Source organism: Physcomitrium patens, chromosome 20 (genome assembly GCF_059467195.1).
Source record: "Physcomitrium patens ecotype Gransden chromosome 20, ASM5946719v1, whole genome shotgun sequence".
NCBI classification, from domain to species: Eukaryota; Viridiplantae; Streptophyta; class Bryopsida; order Funariales; family Funariaceae; genus Physcomitrium; species Physcomitrium patens.
The window spans coordinates 12,068,429-12,093,448 of record NC_143429.1 but is presented as its reverse complement, the minus strand read 5'-3'; the positions used below and the strand labels follow the sequence as shown (position 1 = coordinate 12,093,448).

Here is a 25,020-nt window from a genome sequence, read left to right as displayed (position 1 = left end):
TCTTGCTGGCGCCGAGTCAGACGGTCGTTTTGATAAAGCAAAACAGTAGTACTTTGTCTGGAGAACTCATGAGCGTCGCCGTGTTGAGGCAACGCAATTGAAGAGAGAGAGTGAGCGAGAGGCGGTAGAATGCAAAAGATACCGGGTCGTGTGGAGAAATACAGCACGGTGTGTGCGTAACAATTATGAGGATGAGGGCTCTTGCTCCTTACGGTTATTCACTCGGGAGAAAGGAATGAAGGTGGAGGTAGGTTTTCACCCGTTTCGCGGCATCCGTGAAGTAATGGGAGTACCACGAATTCGGACATTATCTTTTGCTCTCCTGCCTCGCAATGCCCTTCCCCACGCAGGAACAGACCGAGCGAGGGCGGAGTGCGAGTAAGCCCAAGAGCCCAGTCACTTGTCCATATTCATCGCTACCAACAACAACTCACCAACGCCATAACCATCAACCCATGGACGCCGTTCCACTGGGAGCCCCTGGTTGCTGTCTCGCTGCGGTGCGTGAGTTTTGTGGGTCCCCGTTCTGTTGTATCAGATGTAGGTGATTGCTTGCTTTCATGGCCTCAGCTCTTACCCCACACACATTTTTTCTTCTCGTGTGGAGAGGGCAGTTGGTTTCGCTCTGTAATCGCCCGTGTGGAGATTTCTGGATACGGGCCGGTACTGTACACAGCTCTAATGGAGCGTTTCGCAGAGAGGATTTATGTATGTGGAGTGATTGAGAGTGGTGATTGGGACGGGTATGAGGAGTTTGATTTCCAGTGGGTTGCGCTGTAGTCAGTGCATGGCTTATTTTAACGCTGGGGATACGTTGGTGCACCACTCATTTCGAGCCCACTGAGTATGCAGAGCAGAGTAGGGTTGAAGTGATGTACACTCCCGATGGTCGTTTTTGCTGAACTTGGTTGTGGCGAGAGGGAGCTCTTTGTGAATGGCGGGGTGGGTTAAATTTAATCCCTGAAGTGTATCTTGTAGTTGTATCTTTGGGTTACCCTCTTGCATATTCCCATGGTGTTCCCTGATCTTTCAGTAGGGTTGTAGTCTAGAAGCTTGAACGTTCCAGGCTAGGTGTCCTGGCATGAACTAATCATTGTCCGGTTGGATGCTTCCTCTTTAATCTTTTGCGGGTCTACCTATTCGTGAACTGTATGTATCAGAATTGCAATCTGCTCTACGGGGATTGTTTTTTTTGGTGTCTATGTGACATGCTTGTCACTACATGGTTTTCAGTGGTTAGGATACTCATAACCGATTAAGTTCTTACCAATCAAATCTTTCACGGGTATCTCCATACCTACTTTATTAGGGCACTTTATCAGCATACAGCCTTCAGTCATAGTTTTTTCTTTTGATTTGGTTAATTATGGCAGCCTTTATTTATCTGGACTCACCAGTGGCTTCTGTTTTCATTGTTTAATTCCATGTTCGGCCTACCGTAAACGAGGGCAGCTACGTCACCGTCACGTTGGTGGAGCTTAGTCTACGAACCTCATTTTATAGGTCTTTTGTACCCTTAGACTGCCAAACATCAAACAAGATCTTTGGCTCTCTCAATGACTGTATTGTTTGGATATAATATACCCAGAATTGTCACTCTGAACGTTGCTTTCGATTTTCAGTAGCATGTGAAGTATTACTTCAAAAATGGAGATGTTTTGTGATTGCCTCCGCCTTTATGAGCATGTACTTGATATTCCTTTAGATTTTTTTTTTGCGAAACTCTTCCTGAAAATGGGATACATGAGAATGGAATCCACAACATGCATCTTAAGCGTCTACGTTGTATGTTTACCTGCTCCTTATTTTGAATACTCAGAATGAGTCCTGTCTTTGCATATATTCTTATTTAGAGCTCTGCATGTTCAATCCTCAAGTTTTGGCGATTAACTCTTTAACCGTGTGGTCTGCCAAATACCGAAGATTATGGATTACATAATACCTGCTAATCATTGGTTATGCTGGTGTATCTTTTGGTTACTATCGTAACTGCAGGTGCATGTTTCTTCAAAATATTGTAGCAACTTCTGACCCCTGCATATAGGAGGGCAAACAGTAAACGTTTGTAAGCGAAGATAGCGCGCGTGAGAGAGATGTAAAGATATAGCGAATGGGGATAGTGCATTTCATGCTGACTATCGATTTGCTGTTTTATACCCATGTGCAGATCAATTACCAATGGTGTTTCAACTTGATCCCGGCAGAACAGAACGAAACCGAGGCAAATAGCTACCAGATCCTGTATTTTAAAACTAAGAAGTTTAAAAGATGCGGATGAAGCTAAAGGTATTTGGATTATCTGTACCAAGGCTATCGGTGTAGATTGAAGTGCTCTGTATCCGAGTAGCCGATCCAAATATGGCCGAGCTGCTGTTAAACCTTTGGATTGGTTCTTGATAATGGCATGCTCTTTTTTACGGCCATGCACCGACCTGCTGTTAAACCTTTGGATTGGTTCTTGATAATGGCATGCTCTTTTTTACGGCCATGCACCGACCTGTTTGCACTGAAAGGGTTTATTTTCTCGGGAAGGTCAATTCAGCAATTTTGAGGTGGCGGATGGTTCATGGCTTTCGAATCTACTGGAAGAAAAGTGTACTTGGCTGGTTTTTTGGAGCATCACAAGGTCGGTACTCCTTCGACTGACTAGGAGAGTTGCGTGAGCTCATCCAGCATATTAATCTTTGATCCACCTACGCCAGTTGGAGTTGTGGCTATTTGGGCGATCGTCTTGTGATGATCATTTTCCGTATAAAACCGATGTGTTGCTGGATAGAGAAGTCGTGAACTAGCTTCTCAATTGGTCCATTTCTCCCTCCGGTTTTTCTTTGTGTGCCGTTTCGAAATGTGGGTCCTTCATTTCCATAAAGAAGTTGTAATCCTGTACTACACACCTGTACTCAGGTTCTCTTAAACCTTTTCAAAGATGAGTAGAAAGTGACACGCAATTGCATTGATATCCTTTGCTTGACCACAGCATGTAGTATTCGTTAGAGATTTTGGATTTCTGATTTAAGCTGAGCCTCTCAGCCAACAATCTTTGCGGCTTTAAAGATGCCCTGGTGGCCTATATCTAGCAAGGATAGTAAGAAAGGGAAGAAACCGACCACCAGTGGATTATTTGATGGAGGTTCGGGTCATTCGCGGAGTCCTAAACCACGTGCGAAGGAAGATAATGGCAGTAGTAAGTGCAACTCCCCCTACAGTTTAGATCTGGCTTCGGAGGCAGGGTCTGGATCTGGAGTAGGCTCGCGGTCGCCATCTCCCTCATCGCCTATACACAACAGCAAAAGAAGGCATTCTCAGGGGCAGCCTCTTCCGTTACCATGTGCACCTCCCACGAAATCCGTGGGACGGGCTTATTCAGAAGTTCAGTTGCCCAATGTTCAGAACCAGTGGGGTTCTTTGTTGCATCATGCAGCATCCATGCCTCTGCCCTCACCAGCTCAGGTCGGACTCATGGATAACGGGGATTATCCATCAGGTTCGGTCTCCAGTGCCAGCTCGCTAGGAAGTGTTGAAGTAGATCCCCGTCAACAAGGGCGAGCCTCACATCTCCGACCGTTGCAGGAGCCTGAACCCCCCGAACAGCTGCGGCCAGTACCTCAGTAAGTGCAGCCTGGTCCTCAGCTTTTTATGCATCAGCAAGAGTATCCATTGAGTGCTCACCATAGATTTTGATGAGGCACTTATTGTTGCATTCATGTTATGTCTTATGCATCCTGTTTTTTTATTTCCAGAATGAGCCATGTCTCCGCCGCATCACGAGGAGGAGTGCTTAGGCACGAGCCAGTACGGTCTGAGAATTCTCGTTCTACAAGTCTTTTTCCTGGCAGTTACCCACCTGTCACTTCTCCCACTTCACGCGTTTGGCCTCCAAAGTGGCCCTCACCTCTGAAGATTTCTCAATCTCAACCTGACAGTTCAAAATCGAGCCCTGTTCGTAGTCCCCGCTATGTTTCGCAACACCAACGGAATGGTATGGAGCCTACAGTATCAGGATCTGTTACCGGTAGTCCTCACTCAGGCAACACTTCCGCCTACAATTCTTGGCAAGGGGATCTAGCGCCCTTAATGGCACCGCAGCACCATGAAGACAGGTCTCTAAGTCCTAGTCCAAGATTACGAAGTCCCGGACCTAGTCGAACTACAAGTGCTGCCGTTTCTCCTTTACATCCACGAGCTGTAAATCGCACTAGTGGGGGACCTGACTCGCCCACGACTTGGTACGATTACGCACCAAAGCCGTTGCCGTTACCTCCTTTGCCCACAGGCAATAGTAGCCCTTACACCTCTCCGAGCACACCGACTATGTCTCGTCATTTATCTAGTACGTTGGAGCGTTCCAGGTCTGGAGAATCACCTGTATCTGGTACTTCAACAAAATGGCAGAAAGGAAAACTTCTAGGGTCTGGAACATTTGGAAATGTGTACGTGGGTTTCAACAAGTAAGCTCTTCTCCTCCGACGAATATTCATTTCAACAGTTTAGCCTTAGTGTCTTCTTTTCCTTTTTGTTTTGGTCTCAATTCTGTTTGGTAATTATTTTGTGAGTGGAAGTCACAGCTTTTGTCAAAGGAAGACCGAGACTAACTTTTAAAACTTAATAATAGTTCCTTTTTGTGTATTTTTCAGTGATAATGGTGGTTTTTGTGCCATGAAAGAGGTTCTTTTGGTTTCGGATGATCATAAGTCAAAGGAAAGTGTCAAGCAGCTAGGACAGGTGTGTCCAAACATTTTCCTCATGATCGACAAGCTCTTGTGCGTAACTGGTTATAGTTTAGATTCTAAATACAGGTGTTAATCCCATGGGGCGTTGACTTAGTAATTTACAACGGTAGTGTGTAGCGACTTCAACAATTCTGCTCTGTTGGTATGCAACTAGTGAAATTCTTTTCCTTTTACTTTAAACAGTAACTATTAGCCTTGCGTATTGGAGATTTCACGAAAATAATGGCCTTTTATTAATCAAGATTGCTGTTGTGTATTGCGCGTGTTCATGCCACTTTCACATTCTCGATGTTATCGTAAAAAGAGGAACCTTTTCATGGCATAGTCCTAATGGGCTGATGCTGTGGTTTGTGAATTAGGAAATAAGTTTGTTGAGCAAGTTGCGGCATGAGAACATTGTACAGTACATTGGCACGGAAACGGTGCGACGCAAACCTTATGCACCTTTTAATATTTAACATGACGTCTGTCACATGTTAACTCCATTATTCTTGTTGCTTTGGGGTCGACATGTCGGGATCTGACTGCGTCGTTGGGATCTTCTGGCAGTTGGAAGATAGGTTGTATATATATTTGGAGTATGTTTCTGGAGGATCAATCCATAAACTGCTCCAAGAGTATGGCGCTTTCAAAGAGCCAGTGGTGCGCAATTACACTCGCCAGATTCTCTCTGGACTAGCATATCTGCATAATCAAAATACTGTGCATAGGTATTTTTCCATAACTATCCTGTGAAAGTCTTAAATCTGGATGATTTCTATTTTTGTACTCATTGGGTTAGTTAAAATCTTTTGTTGTACGTACAAACTTCAGTGCTCTAATTTAACTTTCAAAGCTGCTTCGCATTGTAATTTCAGGGATATCAAGGGAGCCAACATTCTTGTAGACACCAATGGAATGGTGAAACTTGCCGACTTCGGCATGGCTAAGCACGTATGTATCATCAGTTTTTTTAGGATGTATGAGTGTCAAGTGTTTTTGTATTGTATCTTTACTAATTTTGAAGGATGTTTGAAATCTAATTTTGCCCATAGTTCTTTTTCTCTCAGTTTCCCCGAATGAGTTCTGTTGGGTGCTTTTCAAATTTTCTTGAGATGATGCTGCTGTGTTCTGAGAAATTGTTTTCTTTTTTTCTTTTTTTCTTTTTCTCATGCGGTTCTGGTTACTATTATGCAGATCTCCGCTCAGTCTTTTCTCCAGTCTTTCAAGGGGAGTCCTTACTGGATGGCTCCTGAGGTACGTGTCAATTGTATTATTACTAGTACTGACTGTTAAATATTACTAGCACAGCCTTGTGGGTCATATGTATTCACCTGGTACGTCGTACATGTACTTTTGGAGGCATTAGAATCTTTCCTTCTTATTGACGCCTTAACATGGTTCTTAACTAGCAGGTGATAAAGAACACAGGAGGGTATGATTTAGCTGTGGATATATGGAGTCTCGGTTGTACCGTGCTTGAGATGTTGACCACCAAACCTCCATGGAATCAATACGAAGGAGTAAGTGGCACGCACTTGACCTTTTGTACTTTTGCAATCCCCAAAAAATATCTGGTACTCACCATCAATTCTTGAATTACGCCCTGAGATAGTGCTGCACCTCGTCGGTATTGAAATATATTGTGTGAATAATTACTCTGACAGTATTAAGTATCAAACGTTCAAAATGTGCGATAGGTTGCAGCAATGTTCAAAATTGGAAATAGCAAAGAATTGCCCGTCATCCCAAACACATTGTCCAGAACGGGGAGAGAGTTTGTGCGTTTATGCTTGCAACGCGACCCTGCACAACGGCCAACTGCTGCTCAGTTGCTAGAGCACCCATTTGTTCAAGATGTTCCACGCATCTGCAGACCAGATGATACCGTTGCTGGAACCGATTTGCTGCCTAACACCATTCCTGCCATCAGACCTGTGGTTAGTACCTTATGTAACCCTTTCCAAGTTTCTTTTCACTCTGGGATTTCCCACATTCTTCTTGGTTTTGATTGAGGTTTTTAGCGCTTTTTTCTTAATTTTATTGCTTGTGATGGTTAATGGTCTTGTGAAGTCAGACGTGGTGCTTGAACTTCACCAATTCAAATGATCAAGCCGCAAGCATTTCGTCATTCCGCTGTGTGTGTGTGTGTGTGTGTTTTTTTTTTTTTTTTTTTTTTTTTTTTTTTTTTTTTGGTTTAATTTGAGTTGTACCGGTCTTTAATCTGATTCCATCTTTTGTGCTTATTTGATGGATTGTTTGTAGAATGTGACATCGCATAAGGGACAGAGACCTGTTACTTTGCACGAGAATGATGGCACATGTCCGCATACCAGGGGAAGGCTGCCGCATTCACCAACGAGGTCCCATTCACTTTATAATCATCAGCTATTGTTTTTTTAGGATCTGCAATTCTACCAGATTTTGAATGTAGTACTTTTGATAGTCTTCATCAATAGTGTATGGTACATATCTGTATTAGCTTCGTGAGGTTGATTTGACAACCTTTGATTTAGCCATCTACGTGTTTTTGTTTTCCTTTTGTGCAGTGAACTTTCACCACGAACCCCATCTGCACTTCCTTCCCTCAATACCAAGTCTCCACGAAGAGTCCACCAGGTTTTTAGTGGGATGTCTACCCCAGGGATAATGAGCTCAGGATCATCCACTCCGCCAGGTGGAGGTTATGGCTGCTCACCCTTACTTCCACACCAGTTGTGCGGCGCCCTCTCTGTCTATCCTAATGAGGGATATGTGAATAGCTCAAGGACACAAAGTGGACGGTATGCAAGCCCTTCCGTAATAAATGGAGGGGTCTACCCTGAACCTCGAAAAGATTCCCATTGGAATACACCTTCCCAACGTACTCCTGATGGTAGCCCAAGGAGAAAAAATCATTTTAATAGGGATAATAACATATTAGATTTTACAGCAGGAAGAGTGGCCCTGGAAGATGATCATCAAATGCAATATCATGGCAATGGAACTTCTCGTGAGCATTTGACTCAACATCTTCACCACAGGCCAGGGTCTAGTCATCAGAGTGCCCCTATACTTAGTCGCACTCTCAGTCATGAATTTGCTCGTCAATGGCAACCCTGAGTGATCGTGCGACTTGGGGACTCAGACGTCTCCACGCAGGCGGTGTAATGGTATAGAAACATCATTTGTCGAACGTATGGTATATTTGTGGATGGCAGAAGTTTGACATCATGTAATTATGAGGGCTAAAGCAGATCCTCATTGCTAAGTGCTGCTGGTTGCATGTCCTCATTTTTTGCAATTTTTGAATCGTTTTGGATAATGGGGTCTTTTCAACTTTAGAACCAAGAGTGGCATTGTTTGAACAGTCATTATAGTTTTCAGGACATCAGTCCAATTGAGAGGTAGGCACCATCTCAATGGAACAATTGGCTCTTGTTTCTGAACAGGAGTTTCTATAGATTTTATAGGATTAGTGCGTTGGGGATGAGTTGGCTATTCGATAAATGTAGCTGATGAAATAGTTAGCTGCCTACGGTGATCAGTGCGATCACCTTGCTGATTATCCTATGATTTTTATTCTTCAGCAATTGCATTTGTATTTGAACCAAATTAATGTAAAGATGTTAGAGAAGTTCTTGAAGTCTGCTTTCAGCTGCTCTTCAGAGTTTCAGTAAACATATGAAGATGAATTACAAGTTCAATGTGGTGAATTAAGATTAACATTTTGCACTGAGCTTTGTAACAAATGTTATCAGGAATATATCGTATATGTCGTCCTGTGATCCTAATCCTGAATATCTAAAGAGATTAGAAGTATTTACAGGTGCTCTTAAAAATATGTCATGTTTGTCCTTGAAGTTCAAATTTTTCTGTGATCCTGATTATGTATAGAGGTTAGAAGTATTTGCAAATTTGTCACTAAATGAAAAGCTTGAATCATAATAAAGTGTAGATTTTTTTTATACATAAGCAGCATTTTGTTTTAGAAAATGAACCCGTATCAAAGTATTTTAATGAGTGGATTGACATTTATTTTTGGATATTAACCTTTTAGGTATCTTACTTGTTGTGTCAATCATAGAATTGGTTTAAGGGTCTTAAAATTTGTCAAAATATAATTGTTAACTCACTTTAAATTTTATAATCTTATTAGTTAGGCTTCTTTTTTTATGCTTAATTTTCTCATAAAAATGTAAGTAAAGAGATCCAACTATTATATCTATAAAGAATGTGTTCTTCTACATGACCTACAAGGTGTAGTGGATATTAATAAAATTATAGATCCAATTACATTTTGCTATCTTATTTAATAAGGATTATAATTCTAAAAGCTTAGAACAATTATAACTTTCTATGCTTTATTTGATTTTTGTTTAGTAGTTGCCTCCCTTTTAATGTTCTTCAAATTTAAAAGTCTTCCCAGTTTTATTTTGTATAATATTCTTTCAAACTTGGTTCTTTTTAATTTCTGATAATAATTCCACCTTAGTTTTAAGCATTTCATGATTTCAAAATTGATCCTAATATTGCACAAAGTTTTAGAAGGTTTAAAGTTTAGGCATGTCTTATAACTAAAAAATTGAAAAATTAAAATTAGAGTTCAGTATTTTTTTACAAAATTTTCTAAATTATCAAAATCCAAAATTTATATATATATATATATATATATATATATATATATATATAATATTTTATATAATATAATAGCAATAATTAGAAACATTTTATTTTTTTAAAGAAATGTATAAAATCTTTCAAAATCTAGTTAATAGAAATATTATGTATATTGAAAGGACTTGCTAAGTATCTTCTAACTTCTATTCAACTTAAAAAAAAATTAAATTCACTACAAATTGCATTTGCACTAGATATTTATGTTTTTTTCATTTCAAATATTGATTTTATTCCTAATATCTAAAAAACACAATTCTTGCATCTCTTCATTAATGTCTTTTTGAAATTGTAAAAAACTTTAATTCTTCAACTTTATTGCACATAAGATATATATATTAAGTTCACTAAGTCAATCCTTTAATTTTATATGGGTCATAAAACTCACCTTTTTTGTATTTTTTGGAATGTATATGATCTTGTCTAAATTTTTAAAATCCAATAAACTTGAATAATAAACTTTTTTCAAATTAAATAGATTTTTCTTGTATACAATCCTATCATCTATTTTTTTGCTAGTAATGTTTACTAAATTTACAGATTTTAGACTTAGCAATTGAAACATTCTACTTTATCTGAAGAAAAAAGAAAAAGAAAAAAGAAAATTGTTGTATTTTAGATATAATACTGTGAATTACTTTTGATAATGCCAAGACAAAAATAATAAACTGTTAATGTTTTTAGTCAATATACAACTATGTTTTTTTATTTGTATAATAATAGAATCTATTTAAAAAAATCTATGTTGATAATTTTTACTAGAATTTATCTTTAAAATAATAAAAATTAAAAATTAAATATATCCAATTGTCAAATCTTTCTAAACCTCTCACTTTAACTCTTTAATTGGCATAATGAGGTATTGACTTTATAAAGTCTAATAAATCTTTTGTCAACCTACAAAAAAATTAATAAAAATACATACACATTGGATTGTTGAATTTCAGATAAAAACTATCAATGAATTCTTAACAATAGGATTACATTGATTTTAAGCCAAATGCTTGAAAATTGTGAGATGAAAATAATTAGAAATAAACATTGTATGCTTTACATTGATATGCTGACATCATGATCCATATTATAAATTTGATAGAAAGAGTAATAAATAAATAAAGAATGAATGAATAAAAAATAAATTTTATTATGATAAAATTAGAAAAAAATGAAAAGTCATTTATTTACATATTCAGTGTACAACTTCTTTTTATTGTGTGCACACACCTCTCTCTTTCTTTGTGCTACATTAAGAATACACCATTGGTACAAGTCTTTAATAAGTTGGATATGAATGAAACTAAAAATTATGAAAAAAACCAAAAAAAAATAACATCAACCTACAAGATAGAAATATTAGCAATACAAAAGCCAAACAAAATAAATAAATTAATGAAAGTGCCCAAATATAGATATTGTTTGTTTTATTTGCTTTCAATAGCTTATGTTTTGCTAATGTTCTTGTGTTGAAGATTATTATTTTTTTATTTTATAATAATTTTTAAATAATTTTTAATCTTATTATTAATTAGATTATTAAAACATTTATATCAGTGGTGTATTATTGGTGTGGTACAAGAGATACCCACATTCTAAATAAGAGATGTCGATCCAATTTATAAAGAAAAAGTATCCATTTAATTGTTTTCTTATATAAATACTAGTGAAAAGATCTTATATTATAAATGGATACATAATCTAATAAAAAACTAATAATATATATATATATATATATATATATATATTCATACTTCAATAATTATCTTCATGAATTATTTTGATGTAATATAAATTTTTCTTTTGGTTTGTTGTAATAAAATAATCAAGTATATGGTGATTTTCATCCAAATTCCATAACTTTTGTGATACCTTATTTTCTTTATGACCAATTCATTCTTTAATTAAAATCTTTTTTATTTAAATATGCCAAAAAAAAAAAAAAAAAAAAAAAAAACTACCTTGATTTCTTACATTTTGATATTAGAACAAATTGGCTATAAGTTGGCTATATTAATTTATTAAATTAATGACATTAGTTTCTCACATTACATGTTGTGCATGCTCAAATGGTACTAGATTATAGTCCACTATTAGCCAATTATCTCAATCAACTCTAACTTAATAAATTTGTTGGACTTGGTATGACCTAAAATAAACCCCCACTGGTTGGAAGCCTATTCTAGTCCATAACAATTTAATTATCTAATCAATCTATTGCTTCTTAATTAACATTTGATTTATGTCCAATAATTCCAATAACTCTCCAATTGTGACCTAAATAAATCCCTCTACTAGGTAATTTTTCTTGAATGAAAATTCATCTATTTTTAATTAACATTCATCCACAAGATTTCATTCATCCAATCTGAATTTTTGGAAGCACATAAATCTCTGCTGCCTCTGCCTCTGCCTCCAACCATCGATGCAGTAGAAGCCGTCGCAAGTGACCAGGTTGAAGGGAGCTTGACTGCTTCTCCTCTTGCTTGTGCGAAAATTGTTCCTTGGTTGCAACCGAACTTAACTCCAAGCCCAAGTTCGTGTTGAACCAACTTGTTGAGGGATGCAGCTTGCTCGCTTACCACCTTGGACTCCAACGCCTCTTCACGTTGCTTAATCGTCAAAGATCCTTTCTTTTGTTTTATTTTTATTAATACGAAGCCTTCTATTGAGAAGGTCTTAGTGGAATATATTGTGACCAGACTGGTATGGATTCACACCGCACGAGCATGAGGGCGATCACAATTCCAGATCAGGCAACAACCAATTTGAATTAGACCATACTGCTGTTCTAATAGCTGGTATATGCAAAAGACTAATCCGGAGTCCGAAGTGTCAAGGGTGTGACTTTAACGTCTTTCTTGGTTGATTGCTAAGAGACTCAAGTATGAGAGGCAATTATGTAGCCCCATACGAATGGCACCTTCATATCAAATATGCAATATCATTGATCTAGATTCATGTCACTCAAACGGCTAAATTTCCACGTGAATATTAAGACCTTATATTGATGTCAATTTGCCGTCGTAGATGTTATGGATCATCAATGCAGCTCTGGAGTGAGGTCCTTGTCCTTCAACCGATGCAGCATTCTCACAGCAGCAGTTGGACAGATCTTTATTAATGCTTGACCATACCACTCGTGCTTCACAGTACTACAAAGGGAAATACAATTGTTCTTCCTCCGCAGCCTGACTGAGCACAAATGAAGAATAGTGAATAACCTCGACTAGGTCCAATGTTGGACCGAGCACCGATCCGAAGAAAAGACGGTGTCAATTAATTCGCAAGGGCAAACTTTGGAACAAGGCCGCACAACTCCAATGACAAGTTCTGCAAGTCCAGAACAAGAGGAAATACAAATCTTCTAATTTCAAGAGGACCTTCATCGCAACCAACTCAAGATGGTCGTCTACTCTTTGCCTCTTCACCGCAATCACAAGGAGCAACTCGCCTGCTGCCTCAATGAAAGACCAATGCCGACAGCCATCGACTGACGATACATGGAGAACTCAAAATGTCCATACAGAAAAATAAAAATAAAAAAACTTGAGGGAAGAAGCCACAAATACAAAGCAGCGACTTTTGCCACAAAACAAGAACACGAGTCTGTATCCAGCTGCTGAAGTTGCAGCTGGATTGGACCATTTCAAGCTGAATACAGACTAATTTTAACAAGTGATTGAAGCTGAATCCAGCTGCTGAAGTTGCAGCTGGATTGGACCATTTCAAGTGTGTAACTTGTTTTGAAATGGTCCAATCCAGCTGCACTTGTTAAAAGTCGTTGCTCCAGCCTCCGCAACATGCTTGGACAAACGAATGGCAGAAAATCAAAGATGCAAAGACCAGTCCTTGGAGCAATCGAAGCCTGGACTCATAACACAAATAAATAAAACAAAGAAGAGGAGAAGACTTTGAAGTGCCTGGAGCAAAGTCGAACCCAAATCGGACCCTTATCGGCAGTCCAGAGGCCCGCAATGGCCGGTCCGATGCCTGGATGTTGGTATCTACGCCTGTTGATACCCTACTGCTTATGCTCATATCCTATTCCCTATGTACGGTATTATATATTGTTGTATTTTGTATGTTGTAGCTCTACTATAATAGGATTGTATTCATATTGTATATGTCTTATTGTTACAGACATCTAATAAGAATATTTCAGGGATATTATTGGAATATTCTATTAGGTTCTAAAAGATTCTAAAAGATTCTTAGAAGGTTTTAGAATATTTTAATAGATTCTAAAAAGGATTAAAGAAGTTGTTTGAGAAGCTTCTTAGGGTTGCTACGTCTTCAAGCAACATAGAAACTTCTTAAGGAGCTTCTTAATACCTAGTTTATATTAGAGTTGAGATTGAAGAAATCCTCAATTTGGAGAACACATTTTTTAAAACCCTAGCTCACCTCTCTTGATATTGAATTTATATTCATCAAGTTTAATCAATTTCTTGTTAGTTTTTTTGTTGAAACTCTTTTATTCAACTTTTGCTTTGGTTTCTTGTATAGTATATCTATAATACTTATATTATTAAAATCTTGAATATATTAGATTCTTTTAAGATACTTTGAAGATACTAAAAAGATATCCTTTGATATCTTCAAGATGCTTTTTACTTAGGAGTTTATACAAGATTTTCTATACTAACTATAATTAATCTACTAACTCTATTTTATTTATATCTAGCATTTTTTTACCTAAGCTTTCACCTAATAATTATATTAATCATTTTAATTGTATCATTTTACTCTATAACGACTCATGAATTGATTTGGTGACTCACACTTGGATCAACAATTCTATTATCTTTGACTTATAATGTCAAAGACATATATCACAAGCAACCAAAGAATTAATAAATTCTAAAGTTACTAAAAAAAGAAGAGATATTTACTCAAAGATAGTATATTATTAAAACTATAATAGTTATTTCTAAAAATAAGAAAAATTAAGATTTTTTAAAAATAAAATCAAGAATAAAAAAGTCACTGATAAGAATGAATATGGCATCATTCTTGCTTCCATATGTACTATCCAACTAGGAAGTACATGGAAATATATTATATGATATCCAATACATATCCAACTTATAGGATATATGTCTAACTTGCAAGATAAGTTTCTTATATGTGTGCCACATGGCCAATTTGTGCCACAAGTAGCTTATATGTATAATACATTGCTAATTTTTTAGCCAATTTTTTAACCTATTAAATACCTATAGACATGTTTAAAGTCAAATTTATATTAATAAAGCTTCTAAAAAGTCTAACTTATACTTTAATAAAGTTTACTTATTTTTACTTAATTCTATATGATTTCTCAAATCTAAGTAAATACAAGTCTTACTTAAGTCTATGACATTATATTCTCCTTCTAAAGACAAGTTTTACAAGGAATAATAATTATATATTGAGTAAGTCATATATGCAATAAATTATATTTGGTACATACTTTAATCTTTTTTTCTTTAAAATTAGCTAATTTGTTCTCTCAATCAATAATAGTATTTCATATTAGGATAAGAAGACCACCATATTATTTTATTATTGTTAAGATCTTCATAACTACCTTCAAAAAAATATGTGAAAAATTATTAAGAATGGTTTTTACTTCCAATAAAGTCACCAAATTTTTAAAATCTCTTCTAAGGTCTTGATGTCAAATATATTATTTTTTTATTTATTCAAAGAAAAACATGTCATTCTTGAGGATCTTCATTTCTATTACATTGCCTTAAATGTTGAAACAATTGCAATGCCTTATTTGGTAACTCAACGTATAATAGCTCTTAAGTTGAATCTATTGGTTGTTGATTTTTAATCCTTTAATATCACAAATATAAATAAAAGATAAATAAGAATAGAAGATAGAATGAAATCTTTATAGAATAATGTTTACTTTATAGCAAAAAATTCTTTGACTCTTTCTTTTGGTTTTGATGGATGTTATAAATAAAAAGCATCAACCTTCTTTGTTGTATTTTCAAGATTTTTAGATAGCTTTTATGTATATTTTTTAATATTATATCAACACCAATATACAAGTTATTATAACCTATTTAATTATAGCCTTGAATATAAGATTTTTTTCATCTCAAATTCTTGATTATTATTTATTTCTATATGAAAAATAATATTTATTTAATTTTTAATATATACATTATCTTTCTATTTTTATGATCTTTTAATCTATAATAGTCTAAATTTTCTTAGAATCTATCATAAGACCATCATTTAAAATAATATATTCCTAAAAAATTAACTTGAATTATGTGAAATATATACTATTCTATCTTGAGAAATATTCTTGTATTTCTAAGTTTTTGTAACATATAATGAATAAGAAATTCATACTTTTAAATATTCTTATAATAGATTAAAATTTTATTTAAATAATAAATAATAAAATTACCTAAAAACTCTTAAAAAATATCATTAATAAAATTTTGAAAAATAATTGGCTCATTTGTGAGTTCAAAAGGCATGAAATTATATTTGAAATGCTTATACATGGTTCAAAATATATTCTTCTATTCTTGTGTTTTTTTAATATGTACCACATTTTATACTCTTCATAGATCTATTTTTGTTTAGATCTTTGCTTGATTCAATTGATCAAGAAATCTTAATATCAAAAGTAAAAGATACCTATTGTTGATTATAATCTTGTTGAGTCTTGAATACTCTATACACATCAATTGTTTTGAAATTCCAATAGCAATCAATTAAATCATTAATTTCAACTAAAAACATTTCTACATTTCAATCTTTAAGAAAAAAACAAGCACACAAAGTTTGAAAAAAAATCAAACTTAACAATTAAAAGAAAGAGCTCCTAATACTCTCAGATGTTGACCATCTTTCTTCTCCAACTTGAATGTTGATCTTAATGTAATAATTATTCCTTATTTAACCATTCAATTTCTTTTCAAATTGACAAAAGTGTAGATACTTGATACTTAAATCCATAATACTCTCAAAAAAAAAATCTTTAATGAAACTAATAAAATTCTTAAGATTAGAGAAATCCTCACTAATTATAAAATTCAAATAACTAAGATTCTAATCCAATAAAACTCCTATATCCTTCAATCTAATTGTGTGATTAACTTCAAATTTATAAAAAAAAATTTTAAAAAAAAATTACAAACTTATAAAAAGTTATCTTTAATTTTTCTATAATATCTAAAAAGTTTTGAAATATATAAGTTTCTTTTTATTTCTCAAAATTCAATATCTCTAAATACATCTATTATTTTTAAAAACTCTAAAAAATTCAACATGTATCTAAATCACTCAAAATAAATACCAATTTTCTTTTTCAAAGTTTTCTATTGAAATAAGCTTTCCAATTAGCTAAATAATTTCAAAATTGCCATATGTGTTTGATTTTGTCCCTTAGGATTTAATTTCAAACTTGATTCATAATCGATTTTCTTTGGATATCAATTCTTTGTTCTTTAAGATAATTTTTGCTATAAATTATTCTTTATTTTTTTCTAAAGATTATATATATATATATATATATATATTTTCAATCTACTTTATATTATATTATTTGTAGCCATACAAAATGAGTAGATTTGTTTTATAAAAATATAGCATTAACACTAAATGTTTTTACTATCTTCCTATCTTTTATCCATATTTGGCTATAATATCTTTTAAACATGCTATTTTATAATAGAGTCCATATTTTTATCTTTTACCATATAATTGTATTACAACACAATATCTACCTTCTTTGAACTTGTGCATCCTTTGGTATGCCCTAAATAATCAAAATCTTATTTAATTCACACCATATTTTTTTATATTTTTATCTAAATTTTTTTCATTGTTTTCATTATCTAAGTTAAAATCATCTTCTTATTTTAAAACATGTATGTCTTCAACAATATCTGCTATATTTATTCTTATATGTCATTTTTTGAATATCTTTAATAGCTTCAAAGAAATTAGTATTTTTATTAAGCTCTCATAGTAAATAGGTTACATTATGATAAATAATTATTATCACTTATGGTCCAAACCAACATTTAAAAAAAAAAATCTTAAAGTACTATGTTGATTCTTTAAGCTACTATTATATACCAAAATCCAATGACATTCTTTAATTTCTTTAGGTCTAAATTAATTTTGTTTTTAAATCAAACTTTGTTTTTTAATCTTGTCTTTTTAAATTGTAATAATGATATTTATACATCTTTTGGTTTTTGCTCAAGCTCTTGAGTCCTAATAGCTAAAAATTATTCTCTTGTTAATTTATCTTCTGATAATAATTCACTCTAAATTGGTACTTTTTCTTTAATTAAAATAATAGGTTTTTAATTTTTCATAAATTTAATAAGCATATATATTTTTTTATTAAATTATTAGTATTTTAATTAATCTACAATACAAATGGCAAAAATTAAGGCCATTCTTTCATCCTTTTATTACAAGTTTTAACTAATATTTTATAACGAAAGATGATCATATTTATTTTTTGCATTTCCTTGCAGATTATAAGGAATAATCAATGATAAATTAATTCTACATCTTTTATATAAATTATGAGCTTCTTATGCATTTAATTCACTACAACTTGTAGTGACCTTTTTCTCTCATTAATAACAATAAATAACATTTTTAAGCTAAAATCTATAAATTCATTTTATAGACTTGATTCTTAATGCTCTACCTTCTATTTGGTTTGACAAATTTTTACTAGCCAAGATCAAATACCTCATTTTTTATAATCTAATTGGCATATTAATCAAATTAATAATATATTCAAAATGAATAGTTAAAAGATATATTGGATGTAAATCATCTCAATGTTATATATTATAATATATTTACAAGTTGTATATAATTCTAAAAATAAAGATACATCTTAATACATATTTTTTAACCAATATTATTCTTTAAATTTAGCAAAAGTAGTTCAAATTTCTCTATATCCTACCCATAAACTATCATAAAATTCTTTTAATAATTTTTGTCACTCTTCTTTATTATCTATCACTATTTGTGGTATACCAATATCTTTTTTTACTCTCATATATAAGAATTTTTCTTGAAACAAAAATCCATATATATATATATATATATATATATATTTAAATATTTAAATTTTTTTTATAAACCAATTTGCTTGCTTAGTGAAAGTATTCAAGTAGTAATCAATATTGAATAATTATATTTTATAAAGCTCTTTAAAAAAATAACCTCTTTTTGGTTAAGATTTGAAATTAAATAAAATTTTATCCCAACTTCATTAATATCTTTGACCATCTCATTTTTTTTTTTTTTTTTAATATCTTCTTCAAAGCAAAAAAATTGCCACTAAATTATCTTTCCTACTAACATATTTGAATTCAAGATTTAATGATTTAATATAAGCAATTTATCTTAGCATTGTAATATTTGATGTTGAATAATTAGTAATCATTCTAAGAAAAAGCGAGCAATTTCTTTCAATTACTACTGTAGCAGCAATCAAATAATCTTTTTTAGCTTTTATAGTTGGAATGACTTTCTATAGTTTTTTTCAACTTGTGAATATGCACATTGGCAAATACTTAAAATCTTAGTTTTAAATCAAATTATAAATCTGTTTCCATTTAAATTATCTTAATCCATAGTTTATTTAATAAAAATAGAATTAATATCTATATTAAAAATTATTTTCTATTATATTTATAATCAATTATTTTTTAAATTAATATTATTAATAATAATATCTTTAATCTTTGTATTATTTTAATTTGCTTCTTCTCTCATTTAAATTGATAAATTTTACTTAATAATTTATATAATGGATCTACTATATGAATATAATGAGGAATCCACATACAATAAAAGACATGCATCACAAAACCTACATATTTTTGTTAAAAAGTCATATATATATCTTTCATCCTTATAATTGAATCAAATTTGCTTGGACTTAGTTTTCTTCCATAAAATCCACATAAATGCTAAATAGTCACAATCTTTTATATTCAAAATTTAGATTATTTTTTAAATAGTATAAGATAAACTTCTTCAAGTCAAATTAAAATCTTTTCACAATCTTCTATATGATCAACAATATACTTGTGGCACCTCCTCTCATTTAAAGTCTCATTTTTTTCCCTCTTTATACTTTTTAATAAAAAAATCATTAAAAAAGGCATATTTTTTAAAAAAATAAAATTTATTAATACATTATTTATCTCATTTATTAAATGTGCAACTAAGTAAGTAGCAACTTATAAAAGATTATATATTTTAAATAATCTTAGTTGCATTCTCATTATTATCAAATCTCTACTTCTATGTGCAAGTTGAAATTGATCATAGCCCAAATATAAATCATCAATCAAATAGATTTTTGTACATGCAAACGCTTCAATAAATTCATCTTCTAAAAGCCATATACTTTTATTTCTAATAGTTACTGTATTTTTTAGCTTCATATTTTTATTATGATGTAATAATTAATTTTTCTTAGGCACCATAAATCAAAAATTAAAATGTGGAGAAAAGAATGCTCCAAAATCTTCATTGGTATCTCTTCTTTCAGTAACTCTATCAATCTAGATAAGTATGCCTTTGGTACAAGAACTAGTCTCAAATTTTAAGGCACATATAATATTATAAACATAATCATGTAAGCTACAATATCAAGATCTATACATCCTATCTAATAAGATTTAAAGATAAATGATTTATCTTATTTTTCATGAATTTTTTAAAAATATTCAATTTTTTTTTTGTAACAAAGAACTATCAAATCTAATCTTCAATTCTTCAATTCTTCAAAAGTTTCTTTGATAAATTAATGTCCAATACTTTTTGAATCTCTAAAATTCTCTTTCCTTGATACTTCTTCTATTTTTTTATAAAATCTTTTAATAAAGGTCTAATAATGGATTTTATCTTCTTATTTATTATTTTATATTTTACATTTATAATAACCTTTGGTACTTGAAAAGATTCAAGCATAGAATAAACCTTTCTTAAATGAATTTGCAAGTCCATATTATCATCTTTTATGCAATAGATGGAATCAAATCCAAAGAATCTTCCAATCCATTTTCTTCATAAATACCAAAAATATTTTCATTATCTTTTATTGTTTGTAATTTATATAATTTTTTTTTAATATCATTTTTTTTATTTTTTTTATATCCTCAACTTTTTCATATATAATATATTCATTTTTAAAATTTTCAATAAAGCATGTATCAAAGGCACCTATATCTTCTAAGAGTACTTTCTTTTTTGAACCTTCATAATCATCCTTTATAGTGGTACTTCCTTAAAATCTTTAAATTCTTCAATAATGTTTGGCAATGGATTCTTTCTCAACCTATCTTAATTTTGCTTACAATGAAGAGACACAATTAAAAAATATAATGCCTTCTTTCTATCTTGATTATGTATTCATATATAAGCTAAACAATTATCAAGTACTCTAACTTTCATAAAGTTTATCTTAGCTTACACACAAATATATATTCAAATACATAATCAAATACATGTTAAAATATTTTCATTCATATTATCATAATATATGATTGTCTAAACATTATTAGATAATATGTAAACAAATTCTTTTTGTTCTTTTGTTACATCACTAATTCGGATTTTAATATTTGGACAAGCACCATACAATTCACCTTATGTATTTTTTGTTGCTTATATTTTTCATACATGCTTCATATCAATTGGCCACTTCCACTTCTTTTAAAGATCTTTGAACATAAGATTTATTTCAAAACCATAGTCAAAATACAACAAAAAAAGTAGAAAATTTTACTTAGTTCTAAAATAAAACAAGAATTCAGCACTTTTATCAAATTGTCAAGGACATAAATTTCAAAGAATTAAAGGAACAAAATTCTCTTGAGTCACTCAAAGATTGTACAATATTAAATTAGAATGGCTATTACCAAAGATTAAAAAACTAGAGTCTCTTGAAACAAGATTAGGAACAAAAAGACATTGATAAAAGTAAAAAAGGCTTCATTTTTGTCTCTATATATACTATCTAATTAGAAATTATATAACAACATTTTATATGACTTCTAACACATGTCTAACTTTTAAGATAAGTTTCATATGTGTGCCACATAAAAAATTTCTATGACAAGTAGTCAATATGTATAACACATGGCGAACTTGTTAACTAAGTTTTCAACCTATTAATAATTTATAAATATATATAAATTCAAACTATGTTGTTGTGATGTAATATGACTAATGAATTAAAGAAAAAAATAATATATTATAGAATATCTAATTTTAAAATATTATAATAAATATCTTAAAAAATAGATAATAGTCAAAAAGATAGTACAACTAAAGGATACTATTACTGCATTTTTATGAAAAAGGCTTCTATTTACTTTGTAAAGCCATAAATAATATAAAACAAAGTAGATTAGAAAATAAAATGATATAGGCATGTGTGGGAGGAAATTAAGAATAGATTTTGGCAAAAATTACCTTAAGAAGCCAAGAATTGATACTTGGAGAGGATCGGTTGTCAACTTGGATTAAAATAAGATCTCGATGCACAAAATCATGCACCTATGGTGACTCCAGGGTTCTTTAGAAGATTGGAGAGTGGAATTTGAAAGCAAACTTGATAGGATTTTTATAAACATTGGTTTTGTGTGATTTGGACTTGTAAAGACTTTATAAGAGCTTTATAAAGTCAAGATTGATTCAAATAACTTGGATTTTTGTCAAATAAAATAGGATTGATGTTTTGGATAATTTCTAAAGTTTGGTAGTAGATCTATAGATAAAATTTCATAGATTGGTGATTATAATTGTGCTTCATGTGTATTTTAAATTTAAAATCAACCAGAAAATTAGATCAAAGTATATAAAAAGCTTTTGTAGATTGATGTCTCAGAAATTAGAATTTGAAGGTCTGTGAGTATTTTTAAGATCATTAGTAATTTATTGATTGGATTGAAATGAAATATTTTTGTATAGAGATTAGACTTAATTTCCTATAATTTAAGTAAATTTTGAGAAAACATCAATGATTCAATAGGAGATTTTGGCATTGGAAGTTCAATATGCAAATTGGAGTAAGAAGTTGGCCAATACTTGAGCGGATTTTAGGATTTTTTTCATTCAATAAGTGCAATAATCTTCAAATTTGTTATACTTTTTTTTTAACTAAGAAGTTGAGAGGTATATAAATTTTTAAGGAAGATCAAAAATTTAATCAATAGATATTGGGATTCTAATTTGGTTTAGGATTTATCTAGAGTTTGGATTTGGGCTTAGGATTTTTTTAGGATTTGATTTAGGATTTAGGATTTATCTAAGATTTAATTTAAGTTTTAGGATTTATTTAGGATTTGATTTAGAATTTAGGATTTGTCTAGAATTTGATTTAGAATTAAGATTTGACCTAAGATTTAGTTAAAGACCATTAGGATTTTAATTAGGATTAAAGTATGATTTTATTAAGATTTATTTATGATTTCTCTAATATTTCTTTAGAATTTCTTTTATATTTCTTTTGTAATTTCTTTAAGAGTTTTTTTTTTATTTGATTAAAGCTTGATTAGTATTATTAAGATTTAATTGGAGTTTATTTAGGATTCTATTAGAGTTGTTAGGATCTTGTTGTTGCAATTTTTCTTCTACCCTCCACAATGAAGTGCCCGGTGCATTTTCAAGCAAGACTTTATAAGATATCATTAATTAATTAATTAATTTTTTTACTTATTTCTATCTAATTATTTTAATCTAAATAAATATATATGTCTATGACATGCACTCCATCAAAACTTTCTTTTTAATTATAAAATTTTACTTGATTGAGTTGAAAAAAAATAAGTTGGATTAATAATCTTTTGTTAAAGATGTGAATTACAAAGAATAAAAAAAACAAAACAAAACAAAACAAAAACGAATTTTTTTTTCATAAAAAAGAATAGATAATCACTTAAAGATTAAATAATATTAAACTAGAATTGCTACTATTAAAGACAAAAAAACTAAAGGCTCTTGATATAAGACTAAAAATAAAAAAAGACATTGATAAGAGTGAAAAAGACTTCACTCTTACTTTCAAATGTACTATCTAAGTTGAAGCTACTTCACAACATTCGATAGGACCTCTAAGACATATCCAACTTATAATACACATATCTAATTTACAAGAGAAGTTTTTTACATGTATGCCACATGGAAAACTTCTACTACAAATTGATAATATGTATAACATGTGACCAACTTTTTGGCCTAATTTCTGATCTATTAATCATCTACAAATATGTGTAAAATCAAAGCTATGTCTAAGAAGCTTATAAGTTATTTTATAATATATTATTAAATATTTTTATATTTATCATGTATTTAATAATTTTTATTTAAATAATTAATATATGTCTATGATATTTTTTTATTATTTTTTAAAATACAAGTTCTTGCTAGTTTTAAATATTATCTCAATAAAGTCATTCAATATCACTTTTTAAAGTTTTTTTAAGCTTTGAAGAAAAATTATTTATCTTATTAAAGATAATAATGCAAGCTTTATTACTATAATAGTATATAGATAAGATATTTATATTATCAACATATGAAAATAGGTAGTTGAAGCCATATTTTAAAAGTTTTTAGAAGTTTTTAGAAGTTTTTAGAATAGAGGTTAGGTTGGTGGTCTATATAAAATCTACCAAGGAATATTCAAGAAGCAACTTAAGGTAGTTATCTAGGTGGGATCTACCATTAGGAACATTCAAAAAAAATCCAAGATAGTTGAACAAAGTATAAATAGGATTGGCCAAGGCCATTTGAGTATTTGATCAGGTATGGCTTCACTCCCTTTTTCTTAGTAATGTTTGGTTTTGCATCTTTTTGTTTAATTCTCTTCTATTCTCTTTTGCTCTATTTTGCCTATCATGTTTTATTTTATTTAGTTCTATTCATTTTTTTTCTAGTCTATGTTGTCTTACGTTGTGACAAAATTTATATTAATTGGAAGGGTCATAGATCTTAGAGATAATCCAATCCTTTTTCAATTATTATTATAACAAATTACATCCTACTCAAGCTATATTTGTACAAAGTAGTAGTTTAAGAAAAATATATCTTTTACAATATTTACTAGCCTTCATATTCTTATCACTAATCAACTAAGCTTATAATTCCTTCAAGAGCCTTTAAAAACTTGAGAGCAATATAAAATGTAGAATAAATATAAAATGACTCAATACATGAAATTAAGGCATTAAGAAGAATCTTCAAAGTTATCAAGCATTGCAAAATATAATATAAATCTATTGTATGTATATATATATATATATATATATATATATTAGATTTGGTAGATGAAAGAATTTTAAGTAGTAAAGATGAAGTATATTTGAATTCAAGTAGTCAAAGATGTGACATTGTCTAATTCATGAAACAATAATATCAAGCTTGAATACCACCTTATCTTAAAGATAGTTAAAGATATGCTTATCCAATTTAATTGACAATTATGTGAAGCTTGAGCATTCACTTATATCAAAAGTAATCAAAGATGTAAACTTGCCCAATTCATTAAACAATAATATCAAACTTGAACACCTTGATATATCCAAGGTAGTCAAATATATGAAATTATCCAATTTATTTGGTAATGATCTTAAGATTGAGCACTCACTTA

The 25,020-nt window shown here is 31.1% G+C and overlaps 1 protein-coding gene across 10 annotated transcripts; it reads left to right on the top strand.

Annotated features, from left to right (window-relative positions):
* On the top strand, positions 1–8,334 carry LOC112273482 (mitogen-activated protein kinase kinase kinase YODA). Of its 10 annotated transcripts, XM_090244963.1 has the most exons (14): positions 1–500; positions 853–942; positions 1,453–1,503; positions 2,168–3,608; positions 3,741–4,448; positions 4,635–4,722; positions 5,090–5,152; positions 5,280–5,440; positions 5,588–5,663; positions 5,907–5,966; positions 6,125–6,232; positions 6,410–6,649; positions 6,975–7,072; positions 7,259–8,334. In XM_090244963.1, the coding sequence occupies exons 4-14, from the start codon at positions 3,055–3,057 to the stop codon at positions 7,809–7,811; spliced, it is 2,709 nt and encodes a 902-aa protein (XP_090101089.1). In that variant the 5' UTR covers positions 1–500; positions 853–942; positions 1,453–1,503; positions 2,168–3,054; the 3' UTR covers positions 7,812–8,334. The 10 variants fall into 10 exon arrangements, with proteins under 10 accessions (XP_090101089.1, XP_090101094.1, XP_090101093.1 ...); XM_090244968.1 differs by lacking the exons at positions 853–942; positions 1,453–1,503 and having other exon boundaries at positions 1–378; positions 2,168–2,286; positions 2,533–3,608; XM_090244967.1 differs by lacking the exon at positions 853–942 and having other exon boundaries at positions 1–378.
* The last annotated feature ends 16,686 nt before the right edge of the window (positions 8,335–25,020 follow it).